General features: G+C 37.2%; 1 protein-coding gene across 7 annotated transcripts in view; it reads right to left on the reverse strand.

Annotated features, from left to right (window-relative positions):
- LOC123557786 (ATP-dependent DNA helicase DDX11-like) overlaps positions 1–17,295 on the reverse strand; it is an 80,930-nt gene that overhangs the window by 50,415 nt on the left and 13,220 nt on the right. For all 7 annotated transcript variants that reach the window (XR_008371096.1, XM_053544148.1, XM_053544144.1 and 4 more), the window contains exons 8-21: positions 16,892–17,110; positions 16,420–16,527; positions 15,143–15,230; positions 14,635–14,834; positions 13,932–14,084; positions 12,621–12,747; positions 11,525–11,569; positions 10,355–10,461; positions 9,189–9,234; positions 8,121–8,210; positions 5,597–5,728; positions 4,992–5,104; positions 3,768–3,840; positions 332–435 (exon numbers count right to left, since the gene is read on the reverse strand). Coding sequence is in view for 6 of the 7 variants with exons in the window: in XM_053544148.1 (XP_053400123.1) it covers positions 332–435; positions 3,768–3,840; positions 4,992–5,104; positions 5,597–5,728; positions 8,121–8,210; positions 9,189–9,234; positions 10,355–10,461; positions 11,525–11,569; positions 12,621–12,747; positions 13,932–14,084; positions 14,635–14,834; positions 15,143–15,230; positions 16,420–16,527; positions 16,892–17,110 (1,605 nt within the window). In the remaining variant the exon portion in view is untranslated. The remainder of the gene's footprint in view (positions 1–331; positions 436–3,767; positions 3,841–4,991; positions 5,105–5,596; positions 5,729–8,120; positions 8,211–9,188; positions 9,235–10,354; positions 10,462–11,524; positions 11,570–12,620; positions 12,748–13,931; positions 14,085–14,634; positions 14,835–15,142; positions 15,231–16,419; positions 16,528–16,891; positions 17,111–17,295) is intronic.

Here is a 17,295-nt window from a genome sequence, read left to right on the forward strand (position 1 = left end):
TCTATATTATTAAGTTCTCTATAGTTCTAAATCTCACTACTGTATACCTTTAAACATGACCATTAATATATTCTCTTTACAGCAAAGTGCAAAATGACGGACTTGACAGGTTTTTTTTTTATGTAAACCTGAAACAAGCAAATTAATTTTGAAATTATCTCCCCAATGACATACTAGTACAATTTTGAACTGCCACTGTTCCTAAACCATAGTGCAAGATATGTCTTGCTAACTTCCTTTAGATAATTTTTATCTGTCTTGAAAACTGTAGGAGTTATGAAGTCAGGGACTGGTATTCTACACTACACTTTTTCTGCTTGTAAAAACTTACCAGACTTGTTTTATTTCTGTTTGTATATGTGAAGTCAAGCTGAACTCCAGTCGGTCCTGTGCTGACAGCTAAAGGCAACAGCTGCTCACCTGGTATCACATGACCTTGAAAATAAGATATACATTACATTCACCTTTCAATCAATTTCAACCATTCATAATTCTCGAACACCTTTACCGGAAGGTAGTGTACAAGACCTGGAAATGAGAGGTCCCAAATTTGATCCCCAAGAGACAACGAAATAAATGCATTAGGCCCATACTCAACACCAACCCATCCTCCCTACAAAAATAGTGCAACACTTCCTAACCTCTATTTTACACAAATGTGTCATTATATATCTCCATTTCAAGCCTTTAAAGTACTTTTTTGTCCTTTTTGTCCTCTAGCACAAAGAATTCATTGAGGCTTTTAATAAGGTTGATGTAGACTTGTCACTTCCTTTAGTTTATGAAGACAGGGAAGAGCCACTTTACTGTCATGTGTGAAGCATGCATTTGAAAATATGTTGCGACATAATTTTTGTTTTAAAGTGCACAGGACACTAGCACCTAAACTAGGCTATTTGTATACATACTGCATCAGCTGAAGAAAAGACCTTCAACCTGAACTCTTTGTTCTTACCAACCAACCTGCCAATAGTTAGTGCTGAAACTTTCTGGCTTAGAACAGATTGAGTACATTGAGTACATGACCTCTTGATCCCTAGGAATGACTGTTTTCTTTGGTCTTAAGAATTTTTCTTTTAACAGTACTTCTGTAACAAATATTGGTCAAATAATCTAGCCAGTATTCATAGATTATTTACCTTTATATCATCTTTTCTCAGTAAGAAAGTATCAACTATACATGAATAGGAGGTTGGGGATGAACTGAGGTATCTTAAAAATCTTGGACTAAACCTACTGAACTAGCCAAGAAAACTCTAAAAAAAAGAGCACCGCCCGGCAGGTGCAGATGCTCCTCTGATTTTTTTGTCTCTGTATAATAGAAAAATATTGTTCTGCCTGTGTGTTTTTATGATATTTTCTAAGTCCAAAAGGGGCCATAATTCTTGCAAAAACAGAATGGAATTATGTTTCTTGCTGTACAGAGTCAGCTTTTGATGGTGAACAAGTGTTGCACTTTTTAAAGCAATAGCTTTGATACTTTAGGAGGAAAGCTGACCTAAACACAAAACTTAACCAAGAAAGCTGATTTTCTAAGTCCAAAAGGGGTCATAATTCTTGCAAAAAGCAATGTAGAGTTATGGTACTAGCTGTGCAGACTCAGCTTTTAATGGCGAGTAACTACTCCCAAGTTTTAAAGCAATAGCTTTAATCATTAAGGAGAAAAGTTGATCTAAACCCAAAACTTAACCAAGAAATCTGACATTTTCCCAGAAATCTGATATTTTCTAAGTGCAAAAGGGACCATAATTCTTGCAAAAAGCAGGATGGAGTTATGTTTCTTGCTGTACAGAGTCAGCTATTGATGGTGAACAAGTGTTGCAAGTTTTAAAGCAATAGCTTTGATAGTTTATGAAAAAAGCTGACCTAAACATAAAACTTAACCAGGCAACGCCGACGCCGATCAAGTGATGACAATAACTCATCATTTTTTTTTTTTTTCAAAAAATCAGATGAGCTAAAAACATTTAATTTGCACTATTTGTTTTAGCTTTATGCAGATTTACAAAACGTTTCCTAAGCCCACAAGATTTACTTCCCTTTGAGGGTAATTCTGCTATTTTACTCATTATGACCTCACGGCTTACTTCCCTTTGAAGGCAGTATCATACCACTTTACTGATTAAGAATTTAAGACCTCATGGCTTACTTCCCTTTAAAGGTAAGAAAGACAGAATGTATCATGTACTGAACATATTATACGTGTCATGTTGGAAAAAAAACATGTTAGTGAGAAAAGCAGCAGGGATAATGCCACAAATAGGTTTTATTAGTTTGAAAAGATGACACATATTTTATCATTTTGTTTTGTTACTGGGAAAAGCACATCATATCAACAAGAGCATCTTTTACATGTGCCTATGCTCATCTCTCAAATGCTTGATGATGAAAAAAAAAATGTTTTGATGAACAAATTTTACTGCTACAGCTCATATAGTTGTCAAGAAAAGTGAACCTTAAGAAAAAATCTTTACCAAAACAAGATGGCAACAATGGCTTGAATTTCAAAGCTTAAACAGGCTTTAGATCTTTTGAAGAGGACTATAATATGCACAAGGTGTCGAAAGTTCCAGGGGCAGTAGAAGTTTATTACATGAATAAGTGTGACAGGTGATTTACTCTTCAAACACTAAGTGTTCTTATGTCTTTAACAATTAGGTGTGGTATTTTGGAAGGTCTCCATTCTACCTCTAGATGCCCCTCAAAGTGGCCTAGTGCCTCCATTTACGTAAGATTGGGTTGGGGTGGGGTGGGGGAAGGACCTTATAATAATGCTACAGACAAAGTTTGATGAAGATGCATCCAGCAGTTCATGTGAAGTCCTTTATAGGTATTTCTTAAGCTCTAGTGGCCCCTCAAAGCAGCCAAGCTCCCCCTTTGAACAAATTTGGGAGGACCTTAAAATGATGTAACAAAACAAGTTAACTGAAGTTCCATCAAGCGGTTTGCAAGTAGAAGACATTTAAAGGTATTTCTATTTTATGCTCTAGCAGTAGAAGGGTCAAGTCCCCCATTTGAACAAATTTGAGAGAAGACCTTATAATATTGCTACACATAAAATCTGATGAAGTTCCATCCAGCAGTTCATGTCAAGAAGCTGTTTAAAGGTATTCTTATTTTTAGCTCCAGCAACTGTAAAAGGAACCAAGCTTTCCCATTTAAACAAAATTGGGAAAGGACCTGATACAGACCAAATTTGAGGAAGATCCATCTGGCCGTTAATGAAAAGAAGTCTTATTAAAGTTTTTCTTTTTTAACTCTGGTGTCCTAGATTTGAACATAAAATGAACAGGAATGTTCCATGGAATTTGATTTCAAAGACTGATTCAACCACAAAATCTTCGAAAATTCGTCCCCAGCGAAAATTACTGCTTTTACTGTAATTTATATTTCATTAATGTGATACTGATGTAATCACTTCACCTAATCAATACATACATTTGAGCCGTGCCATGAGAAAACCAACATAGTGGGTGTGCGACCAGCATGGATCCCGACCAGCCTGCGCATCCGCGCAGTCTGGTCAGGATCCATGCTGTTCGCTTTTAAAGCCTACTGCAATTAGAGAAACCATTAGCGAACAGCATGGATCCTGACCAGACTGCGTGGATGCGCAGGCTGGTCTGGATCCATGCTGGTCGCACACCCACTATGTTGGTTTTCTCATGGCATGGCACATTTAACAATTTTACTTTTACTGGCAAAAATGGAATACACAAAAAAACATTTCACAGTTGCATGACAAAGCAAACTGTATAAATACCTACCACAGGAATACTCAAGAATTCTCTCTGGCTGGACTCCAGCAGCATGGAACAACTGGTCCTTAAACTCAGAGATCTGTGGAGTAAATACAATATTTTCAAAATATATCACATGAAATTATATATAAACAAGACCTAAGTGTAAAACACATATGCCCTCCCTACCATTATGGTTCATCTGACAGAAGTGGATATGTAACTTTTTATATAATATGACCTTGACCTTTGACCAAATCTAAAATAACAGTGGTAATCCAGTAATCCTGAAGATCGACAGTCAAAGCATATTTTAATTACTGAGCTGACAATATTTCTAGTTTAGGGGTCTCTGTAACCTTGACCTTTCACCAACAAAAGACAAAGGGTGATTTACTGACTGAAGGCAAAAGCATTCTTTATTTATTAAGCAAAAAAATGTTTTCAGCCTTCTTTACCTCTTGACCTATTAACTCCCAAAACAATAGGGCTAATGTAGTGTTGTGACTATACAGGCAATCATCCTATGATGTTTAATGAATGTTGGCCTGAGCATTATTTAGCTAGAGTGAAAACCAGTTTTAGTCTCAAGGTCACTGCGACCTTGACTTACTAAATTCCACTACTGAAACCAAGCATTCTGTATATATTGCTTGGAAATGGAATGGTCTACCAACAAATGGATTGACAGACAGACTGAGAAACACGCAAAACAAAATACCAACTTGTCTCCGAAGGAGCCATAAATATCTAACCAGGCACGAGTTCTTAAATAACTACATGAAACAACTTGTATACCAAGTGTTTTTCAAAAAATTATTTCCCTTGTAGTCTGAAGTCTATGTTCCATTAACACTTTAAACCTCCATTCTTTAAGAAGCAAGCTATAACAAACCAGGCTACAAGGTCTCATGATAAAGTTCAAACATGTGAGATGCTGTGACGTTTAGGGTCCAAACGCAGCAAAACAACAAATAAGAAATCCTTAATCAAGAAAATATCTTCCCAAGTGAACTTTTTACTTTTTGTTGTTTTTTTCGTTGGGTTTGGTGTCAGATCAATGTAATTTTGGTCGTATTGCAACTTTTCAAGCTTTTGATGGGGGAGGAAGTCCCCACACCCCTCAGAGCATTATTTCATGCATGGGCAAGCATAATAAAACTCTTTTTTTTTTTAGTGACACTAAAATATTTTTCTGTATATCAAGTATCATTTATATATAAGAGATGGATATAAGTATAAAAACCTTACAGGTTGCATAGTTCCTCCGGCAACAACGACAGCCCTTGCTTCCTGTACTACGCTTGCAAAATGAACCGCAGGGTTCAACAACAGGAACTTTATACTGCACTGACTGAACAGTTCTAAAAATAGATAAAAACTGACTAAAGAAATCGTTATATTAAAGGCTCACAAAAGAGGTCAGATGAGACAGTCTGCTCAACTTTTTCAATGCTTGATGGTGAAATAGGGCAATACTGTGAAATCATTAATATTCGTGGGGGACTAATTTTTGTAGATTTCATGATTGAGTCAATCCACGAAATTTAATCCCAACGAACCAGTAAAATTCCCATTCATTTTATGTTCAAAAGTTGAAATCCACAAATTCGTATCCCCACCAAATTGCCATTTTGACCAAAACCATGAAATTTCATGCCCACGAAATTAAATGATTTTACAGTAAGTTGGATTTAGTTGCTGTCACAATTTGCAGCAACATTACTTTTTGACGGAAGTTAACAGCTAAGAAAAAAATCTCAACAGGACATTGTTGATGAGTGTTCTGGCAATAAGACCACAAAGGGAGATAACTCAACTGTAACCTTCCAATAACAGATAATTATAATACTTACTTTGTTTACTGATCACTATCCTTCCATCTTTATCAGCGTTGGTCAGGGCCAGTAGAAAACTTTCAATGTGCATCAATGGGGAGCTCATTACAAAATCACTCTTCTCTTCAACACTTTCTGCTGGCTCTGAAACTATACATTTAATAATCAGAAGTTGAGTTTAATAAGTTTAAATCTAATTTACTGATTTTTCTCAAGTTTTAAGGACGTATCATTTCTGATACAATCACAAACATGCATCCCTAGTGGAGGATATGGTGAAAAATGGGATATCAAACGCACTTGCTGAAAATGTTTAAAAACAAAATGAGTACTAGAGGTGCTTTTGAGAAAAGCACATGTCTCCCACAACTGCCTAATCATCTGAATAGTAAGTCTGTCCAGGGATCTAGCTAGGTCTAATTTTTTGGGAGAAGTCACTTCTCCCTCAAGCTGATTTAGGGAGAAGTGGGGAGACTTTAGGGAGAAGTAGGAAGATTTTTTCTACCTCAACGCTGTTGAGTGATTTGAAAGATGGCTTTAATTTTCTTGTTTCTAGATAAATAGCATTGACGTGACCATTCATTGTCTTAAGTTACATCATTTCCCATACAGTGGTTATTGTTTCATTATAAAATTCTGAAAAAAGTTGTTTTCAAAAATTCAAGCCGATACTGCAAATCTAACCCACCGATTTTTGGTTATAACTGTTTTGTATGAATGCAGGATGAAAGTGTTTATTATTAATATTACACCGAGTCACCGACCATATCGGTGAACAGTATCTCACTCAAATAAAACTGAAAGTAAACTGTGTAAACTAGAAATACATATCCAAATCAATTCATCGATGGAAGTCAATTTAACTTAGTTAATTCATTACATGTTGTTCTTTTACCATAGATAACAAAGAATGTGTACAATATTCCAATTAATCGCATGGTTAATCAGCAATTTCTTTCTAAAACATTTTTTTGCCCTCAAACATGCTGACAAACACAAAGGGTCAAAGACGTAACCGCGGCGCTGATTGGCTGAACACAATTGACTGTAGTGTATCGGATAATTTGATTCGCTTTCACACTTCTCGAAAAATCTTGCAAGTACCTGAAGTAGACGGAGCTTAAATTATGCTATCGGCGTGTGTTTGTGTACTCAACTCTCATTTTGACACTGTGCAAATTGTCAACAGTCCGGGTAGTGTTAATTAGCGAGTGCGGATATCAAAGAAAATCGGGCGACTTGCATTTCGCTTTGAGGTTAGATTTGAGGGAAGTTTTAAGTTCCAAAGCGCCTATTTCGCTCATGTCGCCCACTGGCGAGAGCCCTATTGTCTTTGTATATTGTTTGCGGCCATATTGGTATTCACATGTTGGAGTATCCGGCCTACAACTCTGTATCGGTAATTATGTTCAAGGGCCATTATTCCGAAGTGCCTGGGCCGATTTGGCTAGTTATTGAACTTGGTCGAGGACTTATTGGCAAACACATTTTGTTCAAGTTTGGTGAAGATCGGATGAGAAATGTTCGACTAAAAGAGTGCGGACAAGGTTTGTGACAGACAGAAGTAAATCAATATGTCTCCCACACCACTGTATGGTGGGAGACATAGTCTCACTGTATACCTGTCTCTACAAACACACAAATAAATCAAGGATGTTGTTTACTAGACAATCTGTCTACTGTCAGTGCTTTATATGTCAATAAGGGACTAATGTAAGTATTTCTGCCACCTGTGCAACACCTATAATCTAATACCTGTTTTTCATTACTTTATTCTCCTACTAAGCATTTTATAGACAATGTACAACAAAATGAGTACAGAAATTTTTCACTGACTAACCCTGAAAATATCAGCTTTCTGAAACATTATAAACCTTTAATCTAGAAGTACCACCCCCCCTCCCCTCCGCCACCCCTAAAAAAACATTCTTAGCTTTTTAATGCAATTATCTGACTGACATTTTATTTCAATTTTTCCTCCAACAAAATTTGGGAGAAAGGATGTAATTTTTCAAAATGGGGACGAATCTCTTTATTGGAAACAATGGTTGTAATCTATAAAGGGAATAATCTGTAATACATAAAATGTACCAACCCATGTAAGTTTTATGGACCAGCTAAAAATAGGCAAATGAGGTATGACATTGTCAAATGAGCTGTGCCATGCGAAAACCAACATAGTGGCTTTGCGACCAGCATGGATCCAGACCAGCCTGCACATCTGTGCAGTCTGGTCAGGATCCATGTAGTTCGCTTTTAAAGCCTATTGCAATTAGAGAAACCGTTAGTGAACAACATGGATCCTGACCAGACTGCGCGGATGCGCAGGCTGGTCTGGATCCCTGCTGGTCGCAAAGCCACTATGTTGGTTTTCTCATGGCACGGCTCAAATATCATTTTCCTGCATAATTTAAATCCATCTATTAAGAAAAATTTGAAAATCAAGGATAGATCAAAGGCGTTAAAAACCAACATTTGTCAACAATATAAACCACAAAACATATAACTAAATAAACAGAAGAACTGACAGCCTATGACATACCTTTCTCTGTATCATTTCCTTTCCCACTAAGAGACTTGAGAAAACTACTCAGGCTTGATGTGCTTGTTTCCTGTTTCTTCTCTTTCTCACCTGAAAATTTACATGTGAAAACTACTGCTTGTAACATGTTAAATAAATATTTCACTTTTAACCTCTAAAAAAAATGGAAGGATACATAACTGTATGTTTATCTAGGCTACAGGTCACACTGACATATTTACGTCGTATGGTGACTTTCCTGGTTTAATGATGCAAGAAGGCCTCTGGCCCAAGTGGCCATGGTGCCCCATCACACATTATTTCACATATCAGCGAGCACCTGGACTAGAACTACAGACCACCCGCTAGCCAGATTAGAGGGAAAAGTGATTCAAAGTCAGAGACCCTAACCACTGATTCAAAGACAGAGACCCTAACCACTGATTCAAAGTCAGAGACCCTAACCACTGATTCAAAGTCAGAGACCCTAACCATTGATTCAAAGACAGAGACCCTAACCACTGATTCAAAGACAGAGACCCTAACCACTGATTCAAAGTCAGAGACCCTAACCACTGATTCAAAGTCAGAGACCCTAACCATTGATTCAAAGACAGAGACCCTAACCACTGATTCAAAGTCAGAGACCCTAACCACTGATTCAAAGTCAGAGACCCTAACCACTGATTCAAAGTCAGAGACCCTAACCACTGATTCAAAGTCAGAGATCCTAACCTATGATTCAAAGACAGAGACCCTAACCACTGATTCAAAGTCAGAGACCCTAACCACTGATTCAAAGTCAGAGACCCTAACCACTGATTCAAAGTCAGAGACCCTAACCACTGATTCAAAGTCAGAGACCCTAACCACTGATTCAAAGTCAGAGACCCTAACCACTCAGCCACTGTTCTAGTCTTGGTTCTCTGTAAATTAATTATAATGTACTAAATTGGTCAATGGTTGCAACACAATCAGTAGATTCACAGTTAAAAAAAACTTGCAACAGACAAACAGACAGTCAATACAAACTAAATATAATCTCCTTAAAATATCACATATGGGAAGACATAATTATGGAAAACTTACTGGAAATAACTATCTCTGGTCTGTATTTTTCAACAAATCCATGTAACTGCAAACAGACACAAAGTGATAACAAAGTTATTAGAAATCTAATACAATTTTGAACTACAGCTGCTTTTGAGAAAAGCGCATGTCTCCCACATCTGCCTAGTCATCTAGACTGGCATTTCTTCTCCTTTATGTACCTGAGTCAACCATGCACCAAGACATGTATCACTGGCATCAGTATTTTCGGTAATTCAAGGGCCATTATTCCGAAGTGCCTGGGCCAATTTGGCTAGTTATCGAACTTGGCCAAGGACTTATTGGCAAACACACTTTGTTCAAGTTTGGTGAAGATCGGATGAGAAATGTTCGACTTAGAGCGCAGACAAGATTTGTGACAGACTGACGGACGGACACACAAACAGACGGGAGTAAATCAATATGTCTCCCACCACAGTGGTGTGGGAGACATTATTTCTAATTTGAAATGATCACTTGTTACTACTTTATCTGTAATATACACAATGACTTTTAATGTTCAAAAAAGACAATGCAAGCTAAAATTTGATTGGTAAAGCTTCATATCATTTTTCGACAGTATTTCAGTTATACTATAGTTGTTAATTAGCCTAACCTGTGTTGTATTCTGTGACAAGTTTCTGCAAGTAACTCACAACATATCCACATGATTCAAAGGAGGAAGACGAGTGACTCCAGGCAGTCGCCTGTCAAATTGTCATGCAGAACATACAGTGTGCCAGGGATCTAACCCACACCCTCTCAGTTCAGTCAGGACTAGCACAAACAGTGTACGTGACATTATCAAGATGTGAGCCGTGCCATGAGAAAACCAACATAGTGGGTTTGCGACCAGCATGGATCCAGACCAGCCTGCGCATCCGAGCAGTCTGGTCAGGATCCATGCTGTTCGCTAATAGTTTCTCTAATTGCTATAGGCTCTGAAAGCGAACAGCATGGATCCTGACAAGACTGTGCAGATGCGCAGGCTGGTCTGGATCCATGCTGGTCGCAAAGCCATTATGTTGGTTTTCTCATGGCGCGGCTCATGTGTTACAACAGAAGTGGGTGACCAGAAAACTATTCCTATAAAGTTCTCACATCTCTCTGACAGCTATTATATTTTTTAGGGAAAAAAAAAACAACAGTTTATGGAAATACCCTACCTTCCTGGAAATTTGGCTACGTTGACAATATCGCAGTATTTTAAACATGTTGACATTATCTAACTGACTGTGGAACAGGAAATCATTGATAGTCCAAAGTCGAGTTTCTGAAACACGAGATATATTATCAAATATGCAATCAGCTGTCATTTCTAGGCCCACAAATTCAGATACAGATGGAAAGGATGGGTTTTTCTTTGTCAAGTATCATATGCACAACCAGAGATGTGACAGCTCATTGATCAAACAGGAAACCAGAAAATACCTCCTTCACCTTTCAACAAAAATACAAGTTTTGCAAATGTATCTAACAAAAATCCACCGTTAAACTTAAATTTCTTTTTTCGAAACGAGGAAATAAGCTGTAGAGAAGAATTACACCCCTGACGTAATTCTATTCAAGCATGTTCATTTGAAAGCTTTTATTAAAAGTTACTTCAGCAGTTTTATTCTTTTGATGTTTCAAAAGTAGCCATAAACTGTCTCCACTGCCTACCATCATACCAAATTTTATTTGCATGTTACAGAGTAGGAAATAAATTTCGTACAGATAAATGACTGAACTTAAATGAAACAATGCTATGGACTAAATTAACTCCAAATGTTACTACCTTTCTTTAATAATTATATATTTTCGCACAATGTGTGATAATCTGGGTTACAAGTCAGTTTGTTTGTTTGCTCTGGGTTTAACGCCGTTTTTCAACAGTATTTCAGTCATGTCACAGCGGGCAGTTAACCTAACCAGTGTTCCTGGATTCTGTACCAGTACAAACCTGTTTTCCATAAGTAACTGCCAACTTCCCCACATGAATCAGAGGTGGAGGACTAATGATTTCAGACACAATGTCGTTTATCAAATAGTCTTGGAGAACATACGCCACGCCCGAGGAGCGAACTCGGGACCCCACGATCCGTAGACCAACACTCTTACCTACTGAGCTAAGCGGGCGGGCTAGAGTGACACTGACACAATGTAGGTCACATGGCAACTTTTCAGGTTTATATGATGGAGAAAGATGACAGAACCACCAACCTTCATCAAATCAGCTCGAAACACACCTAAGAATAAGGACTTACACATAACATTTTAACCTGATTTTAAATAGATAAATGGACAAGACTCAGCAAAACCTAAATTTTCTCATACTGAGGAGGAATAAATTTTACCTGCAAAAGGTACAGACTGTTTGTCTGGATGTTGGTCTGTTTTACCTGAAAAAGTAAAATACATGCTCGATACACCAAAACATGCCAAATATTTAGAACTGACATACTCTATAATTTCCTTCTGGTAGTGCGAAAAATGCAATATTATTATGTCGAGTTTGGTTAAATAATTTTATATTAATAGAGACTCAAAATTTAACAACTTCCAAGTTTACTTGTTTGCGTTTACTTGACATACTGTGAAGTCATAAATATTTATGGAGGACTCGTATTCATGGCTGTGTCAATCAAATTTAATCCCAGTCAGCAAATACATTTCCTATTTCAGAGAACAAAAATTCCACCCATCTGCTCATATTGACAAGCAGAACCAGCCTGAGGACAAGTGGAATTTTCTTTTAGGGCGTTCTGCAGGACATGCATATTTTGTGGTAGAAATCAGTAATGCAACCCTGGCTGAATAAATGCGAAATGTTGCAGTAATGTCATGACCGTTCATTATCAATTCCCCATGTATCACCCGTCCAAAATGAAACAGGAAGCGAGCCAGTACTTGCAAGTGCCCATGTGTTGCTATAAGGCCTAGGACATAAATCAGACTATGCATCAGTTTGATCAAGGTTATTAGCAGTATTTGATACTCTGTACATATGTAAAAATTGTCTGCAAAAAATGTCGGACATCCAAAAATTGCAGGACGAGTAACAATTGTAAGGCACAAGATCTCCTGCATTTACTGTATCTTTAACATTTAAAATCCGTGAATTCCCGTCACCAGGAAATAGTCACTTTTGCCAAACCATGAAATTTCATGTCCAAAAATTAAATTTCACAATACTTTAACACTTACATTTGTTAGGTTTACTCCAGTTTAACAACCACTATAATGCACATTCATCTTAATGTTAAGATTGTCAGCACAGCTAAATTTCAAGATGTTGCAAGTTTGACCCCCTGGCATCGTAAGATGTACTGGTTTTAAAACACACTTCATATGGACAAAAAGAAAACTTTGCTTTTAATCATCTGTGGCAGAGTATCATAGCTTCAAAATGCTAGATAACTGTTAATTTTATTAAAATGTTGCAAAGCTTACCTCCTATACATTTTGTAAGATTTCCAAGTATAAACAAAATCTGTTTGATATACATGAGGTTCTGGGCTTTGAGTCTGGATCGATACTTGGCTTCATACTGGCTTAGCTGACTGTGGGCTCGAACCAACTGAAATCAAAACAATAAACACAGGTTATAAAATCAAAAATTCTAGGTTCTTGCGCATGACACTCCGTCTCATGATGGTGAACAACTGTGCCAAGTTACATCAAAATCCCTCTATGCATGAAAAAGAAATGCTCCGGACAAAATCATTCTTGAATCTGACCTTTGACCTCTAAGTGTGACCTTGACCTTGGAACTAGGGACCTGGTTCTTGCGCAAGACACCCCTCATGTTGGTGAACATTTGTGTCAAGTTGCATCAAAATGCCTTCATGTATGAAGTAGAAATGCTCCGAACAAAGTTGTCATTCTTGTATTCTTTGACCTCTGTGACTTTGACCTTAGACCGAGGGACCTGGTTCTTGCGCAAGACACTCCATCTCATGATGGTGAATAATTGTGCCAACCTCCATGCGTGAAGAAGGAATGCTCCGGACAGTCACTATTGAATTTGACCTTTGACCTCTGTGACCTTGACCTTTGTGATAGGAACCTGGGGTTTGCACATGACACTCTGTCATTCATGGCAAATATAAACAAGATTGCTCCATGCATGTCAGTTCTGGTCTGGACAAACAAATCCGGATGGACGGACGAACCCACGCACGATGTGACGTATGCACATACACCAAACAGCCATTTGAACGACTATGTCTTCGCTTTCGCAAGCAGGCTCGACAAAAAACATTGTATTCTATAATTTTTGTATACCTCTCATACATGTAAATTAACCAAAATGACAACTTTGTTGAACAGTAAAGATTTCAATACAGAATACTATGTAAAATTATCTACTGCATCTGATAAAACTTATGTCTGCTTTGCAACACTTTCACTGCAGTGTCATTAACTTTCGAACATTCTAATGCACATGAACAGTGTGTAAAAGCAACGACTACAAAATCTTGATATGACTAATTTTTACCTTTTGGCCACAATGGCACACTAAACAAGGTATGCCATAATAGCAAGAAGGCACACTCAAGTCTTTTAGTGACCTTTTTATTGAATTCCATATTGATATTGTTACATGACATGCAGACTTTCCTGTAACCAATGCAGACTTTCCTGTAACCATGCACACAACGCACACTATGCCAATATTTGTCACTCAACTGTAATCAAGGGTTCTTTTATTATCTTTTATGATATGGTATATAATATGTTTTAGTAATTAAGACAAAGTACCTGTGCTCCAGTAACTTCAGTGCTGTGTACGTTGTTTATGGTTTCCAGGAGATTATGAGCCTCGTCTATGATAACAATGTTGTCTTTGAGCTGGATTCTGCTCGCTTCTCTGGTGGACTTGTGTAATAAAGTGTTGTATGGTAAGGCAACTATCTGTTCAAGGGTACAAAGTGACAGAGATTATCACTTTAACAGGTCAGAACACACCAACTTACTGTATTTATTAAAATATTTTCTATTAAAAGAAATAACTACTAAAACATAAATGCAAGTTTGCTTTACTGTTAGACAGATTGCCCGACACTCATTTGGGGAAAAAAATTGTTAAATAAGTATTTTCATGGTGACCCAAATATAGAAGTATTATATAAAACATATTCCAACTGGATGCAAAACAAAAGCTGGAAAATCGAAACATTTGTTACATTTTTCTGTTTAAGAGAAAAACACTCTAACAATTTTCAAATGCATTATATTTTATGCAAATGCCCAACATCTGGTTCAAGATCTAGCAGAAAATTACCAGACCTGCTCAAAATTTGCCGGCCGGCCTGGTAAATGTTACAAAATTACATTCTGCAAAAGTTTTAAGTCGTAAAAGTCAGAATGTATTTTTTGGTTCTACATCACTTTCTTAAAGATGCTGCATGCAATCTTACTTGTGTGTGTTTAAAGTGGAAGAGTATGCAATATAATAACAAACCTCGGCATCAGGTACAGCCAATCTTGTCCCATAATATGGACAGGCCTTCATTTGTTTGCCAAGACTTACAAGTTGTTCAATATCTCTGACATCAACCAGAGCAGAGTCTTTGAAATCCTGAATTGGATCTTGCTTGTAGTATGGACAACCCTGACTACTGCCAGTCTTTTTTCGTTTCGTTTCTGACTTGTCCTTTTTCTCTGAAACGGAAACCCAATTTATGTTGTATTTTCATTTCATTTCACCAAGAAAGAAGAGCTATCTAGTTAACAGAGGTAATAATTTATAAACTTCATGAAGGCCACTCATAAACTGCCCTCTTTAATACAGTTGGAATTAATAAGTAACTTAACCTTCAAACATACTATAGATGTAATAGATCTTAAACAAGTATATGTCTATTGTTTCCATTTTTTATTTTCTTCGATGCATAATTTCATTCAGTCAGCCAAGTCTTACAAAAACAGGACACAAGTTACTTTGACTTCTATCAAGTGGATATCAGTACCCGACTTCTTTTTCTGCAAGTCTCTACATGTATCATTTATCAAACTCAATGACTTCAGTCTCCTTACTGCCTCATTTACACACAGATTCTGAAACAAACAAGTAAGTGTCTATGTGGGACTTTCCATTATACAATAATTTCTTGTATAACTTTAGTATTTATTTACTAACTTATTTGTTACTTTATAACAGCTTAGAAATAGAGGCTATAGGTTGTCACATCACAGATGATAGTCACATATGTGCAAGGAAACAACTGCATTTACATTGTCTTTCATAATCTTTAAATAAGCCGCACCATGAGAAAACCAACTTAGTGCATTTGCGACCAGCATGGATCCAGACCAGCCTGCACATCCGCACAGTCTGGTCAGGACCCATGCCATTCGCTAACAGTTTCTCTAATTGCAATAGGTTTTGAAAGCGAACAGCATGTATCCTGACCAGACTGCGCAGATGGGCAGGCTTGTCTGGATCCATGCTGGTCGCAAATGCACTATGTTGGTTTTCTCATGTCACAGCTCAAATAAATTGTATTACACTGAAAGGAGCAGGGTGTAACACAATCCAGTTCAAACTGGTGCACAAGTCAATAGGTTAACTTAAAGTCGCAAGCAATGGCCAATATCTTACATACATATACTGAAGACACGGGCTGGATGTAGGCAGCTAGTAATGATAAGTATTATCGTTATTATTCTTTAAAAGATCAACAACAGACATGGTAGTCTGTACAAACATTCGATTGGCTATGGTAAAAAAATTCTTCCTTTCTGACAATGCACAATACCTGGCTTTATTTCAGAGGAAGTAGATCAGAAACTTCATACACTTTCTTTGTCAGGAATACTTGTTTGTTCCTTTCAGTTGACATACTGTAAACTCACATATTTTCGCAGGGTCAAAATTTCACGAATTTGAAACTGAGTTAGTTCGCGAGGTTTAATATTCGCGAAATTGTAAAATTTTTATCCTACTCGAATTAGAATTATACTAATGGTGAATATTTTATGAGAGGATTAATTTTCGCAAGATGTAGGGCCTCGCGAACATAGCAAAAATTAAACCCTCGCGAAAATTTCTGCTTTTACAGTACTTTCATGCACAAACAGCATCAACATTCTGCAATCCCTAACTAGACAACTGGAGCACAACTTAAATTCATAGAGGTATGAGGCAAGTGATCTAAGAGTCTGCAACTTCAAATAGTAGGCTAAAGAAGCCCTCCTATCAAGGATAATTTTGTAATGAACCCTGAAACAATCTGAACCCAATTACCTGTCTGGAACCAAGAGAAATTACTCTGGTATCATCTCCATAAGGTGATTTGATTACCTCCCTTACAAACTGGGACAGCTGCGAGTGTGTTCTGCTGCAAAAATATATCTGAAATAAAGAGTAGATTTCCTTAAATGAGCCGCACCATGAGAAAACCAACATAGTGGCTTTGTGACCAGCATGGATCCAGGCGCAGACTGGATCAATGCTGGTCACAAAGCACTATGTTGGTTTTCTCATGGCGTGGCTCAAATTGTTTTCCACCGTTTTTGCTTAATTCCAACCGTAATTCAATATGTAATGGTCACTTATATGCAAAGTTAAAAATATTCTACATATTTTCTTTTTTAATTTTTATATCAGAAAACTAAGAACAGAAAAAAATCACTGTAATATAATAGACTAGAATATAATACAAAGGATTATATTGACTTTGTTTACTACCTAGGGAAGCAGGTGTGTAATAACTCACTTTTGTACAGTGAACTTCATCATCATCATCTTCATCATCGCTCTTTTTATCATCACCCCCATCATCACTGTTGTATTCATCAAGGATCAGATTTTCGTCATCTTCATTAATATCACCAGCTTCCTCAACACGTTTCTCCATTTCCATCTTGAAAGCATCCTTTATTTCACTTGAAGCAGTTTTCATCAGGTCATCAAAATCTTCTTCAAGCTGCACTCTCTGAAACAGAAAAATGGTTTAATTGAAATAAAGAAGAACTGTTTGTAAAACACATTGACCTCTGATGTAATAACATCAAAACCTGAAGGATTCATCTCTCCCACTGGCAATCATTTTACAAAGTTCGATGGCTACTGGTCCAAGCGTTCTTCAGTAACTGCTATTGAAAGGAAAACAGTTTCAGC

The sequence above is a fragment of the Mercenaria mercenaria genome, chromosome 5, assembly GCF_021730395.1.
Source record: "Mercenaria mercenaria strain notata chromosome 5, MADL_Memer_1, whole genome shotgun sequence".
Lineage (NCBI taxonomy): Eukaryota > Metazoa > Mollusca > Bivalvia > Venerida > Veneridae > Mercenaria > Mercenaria mercenaria.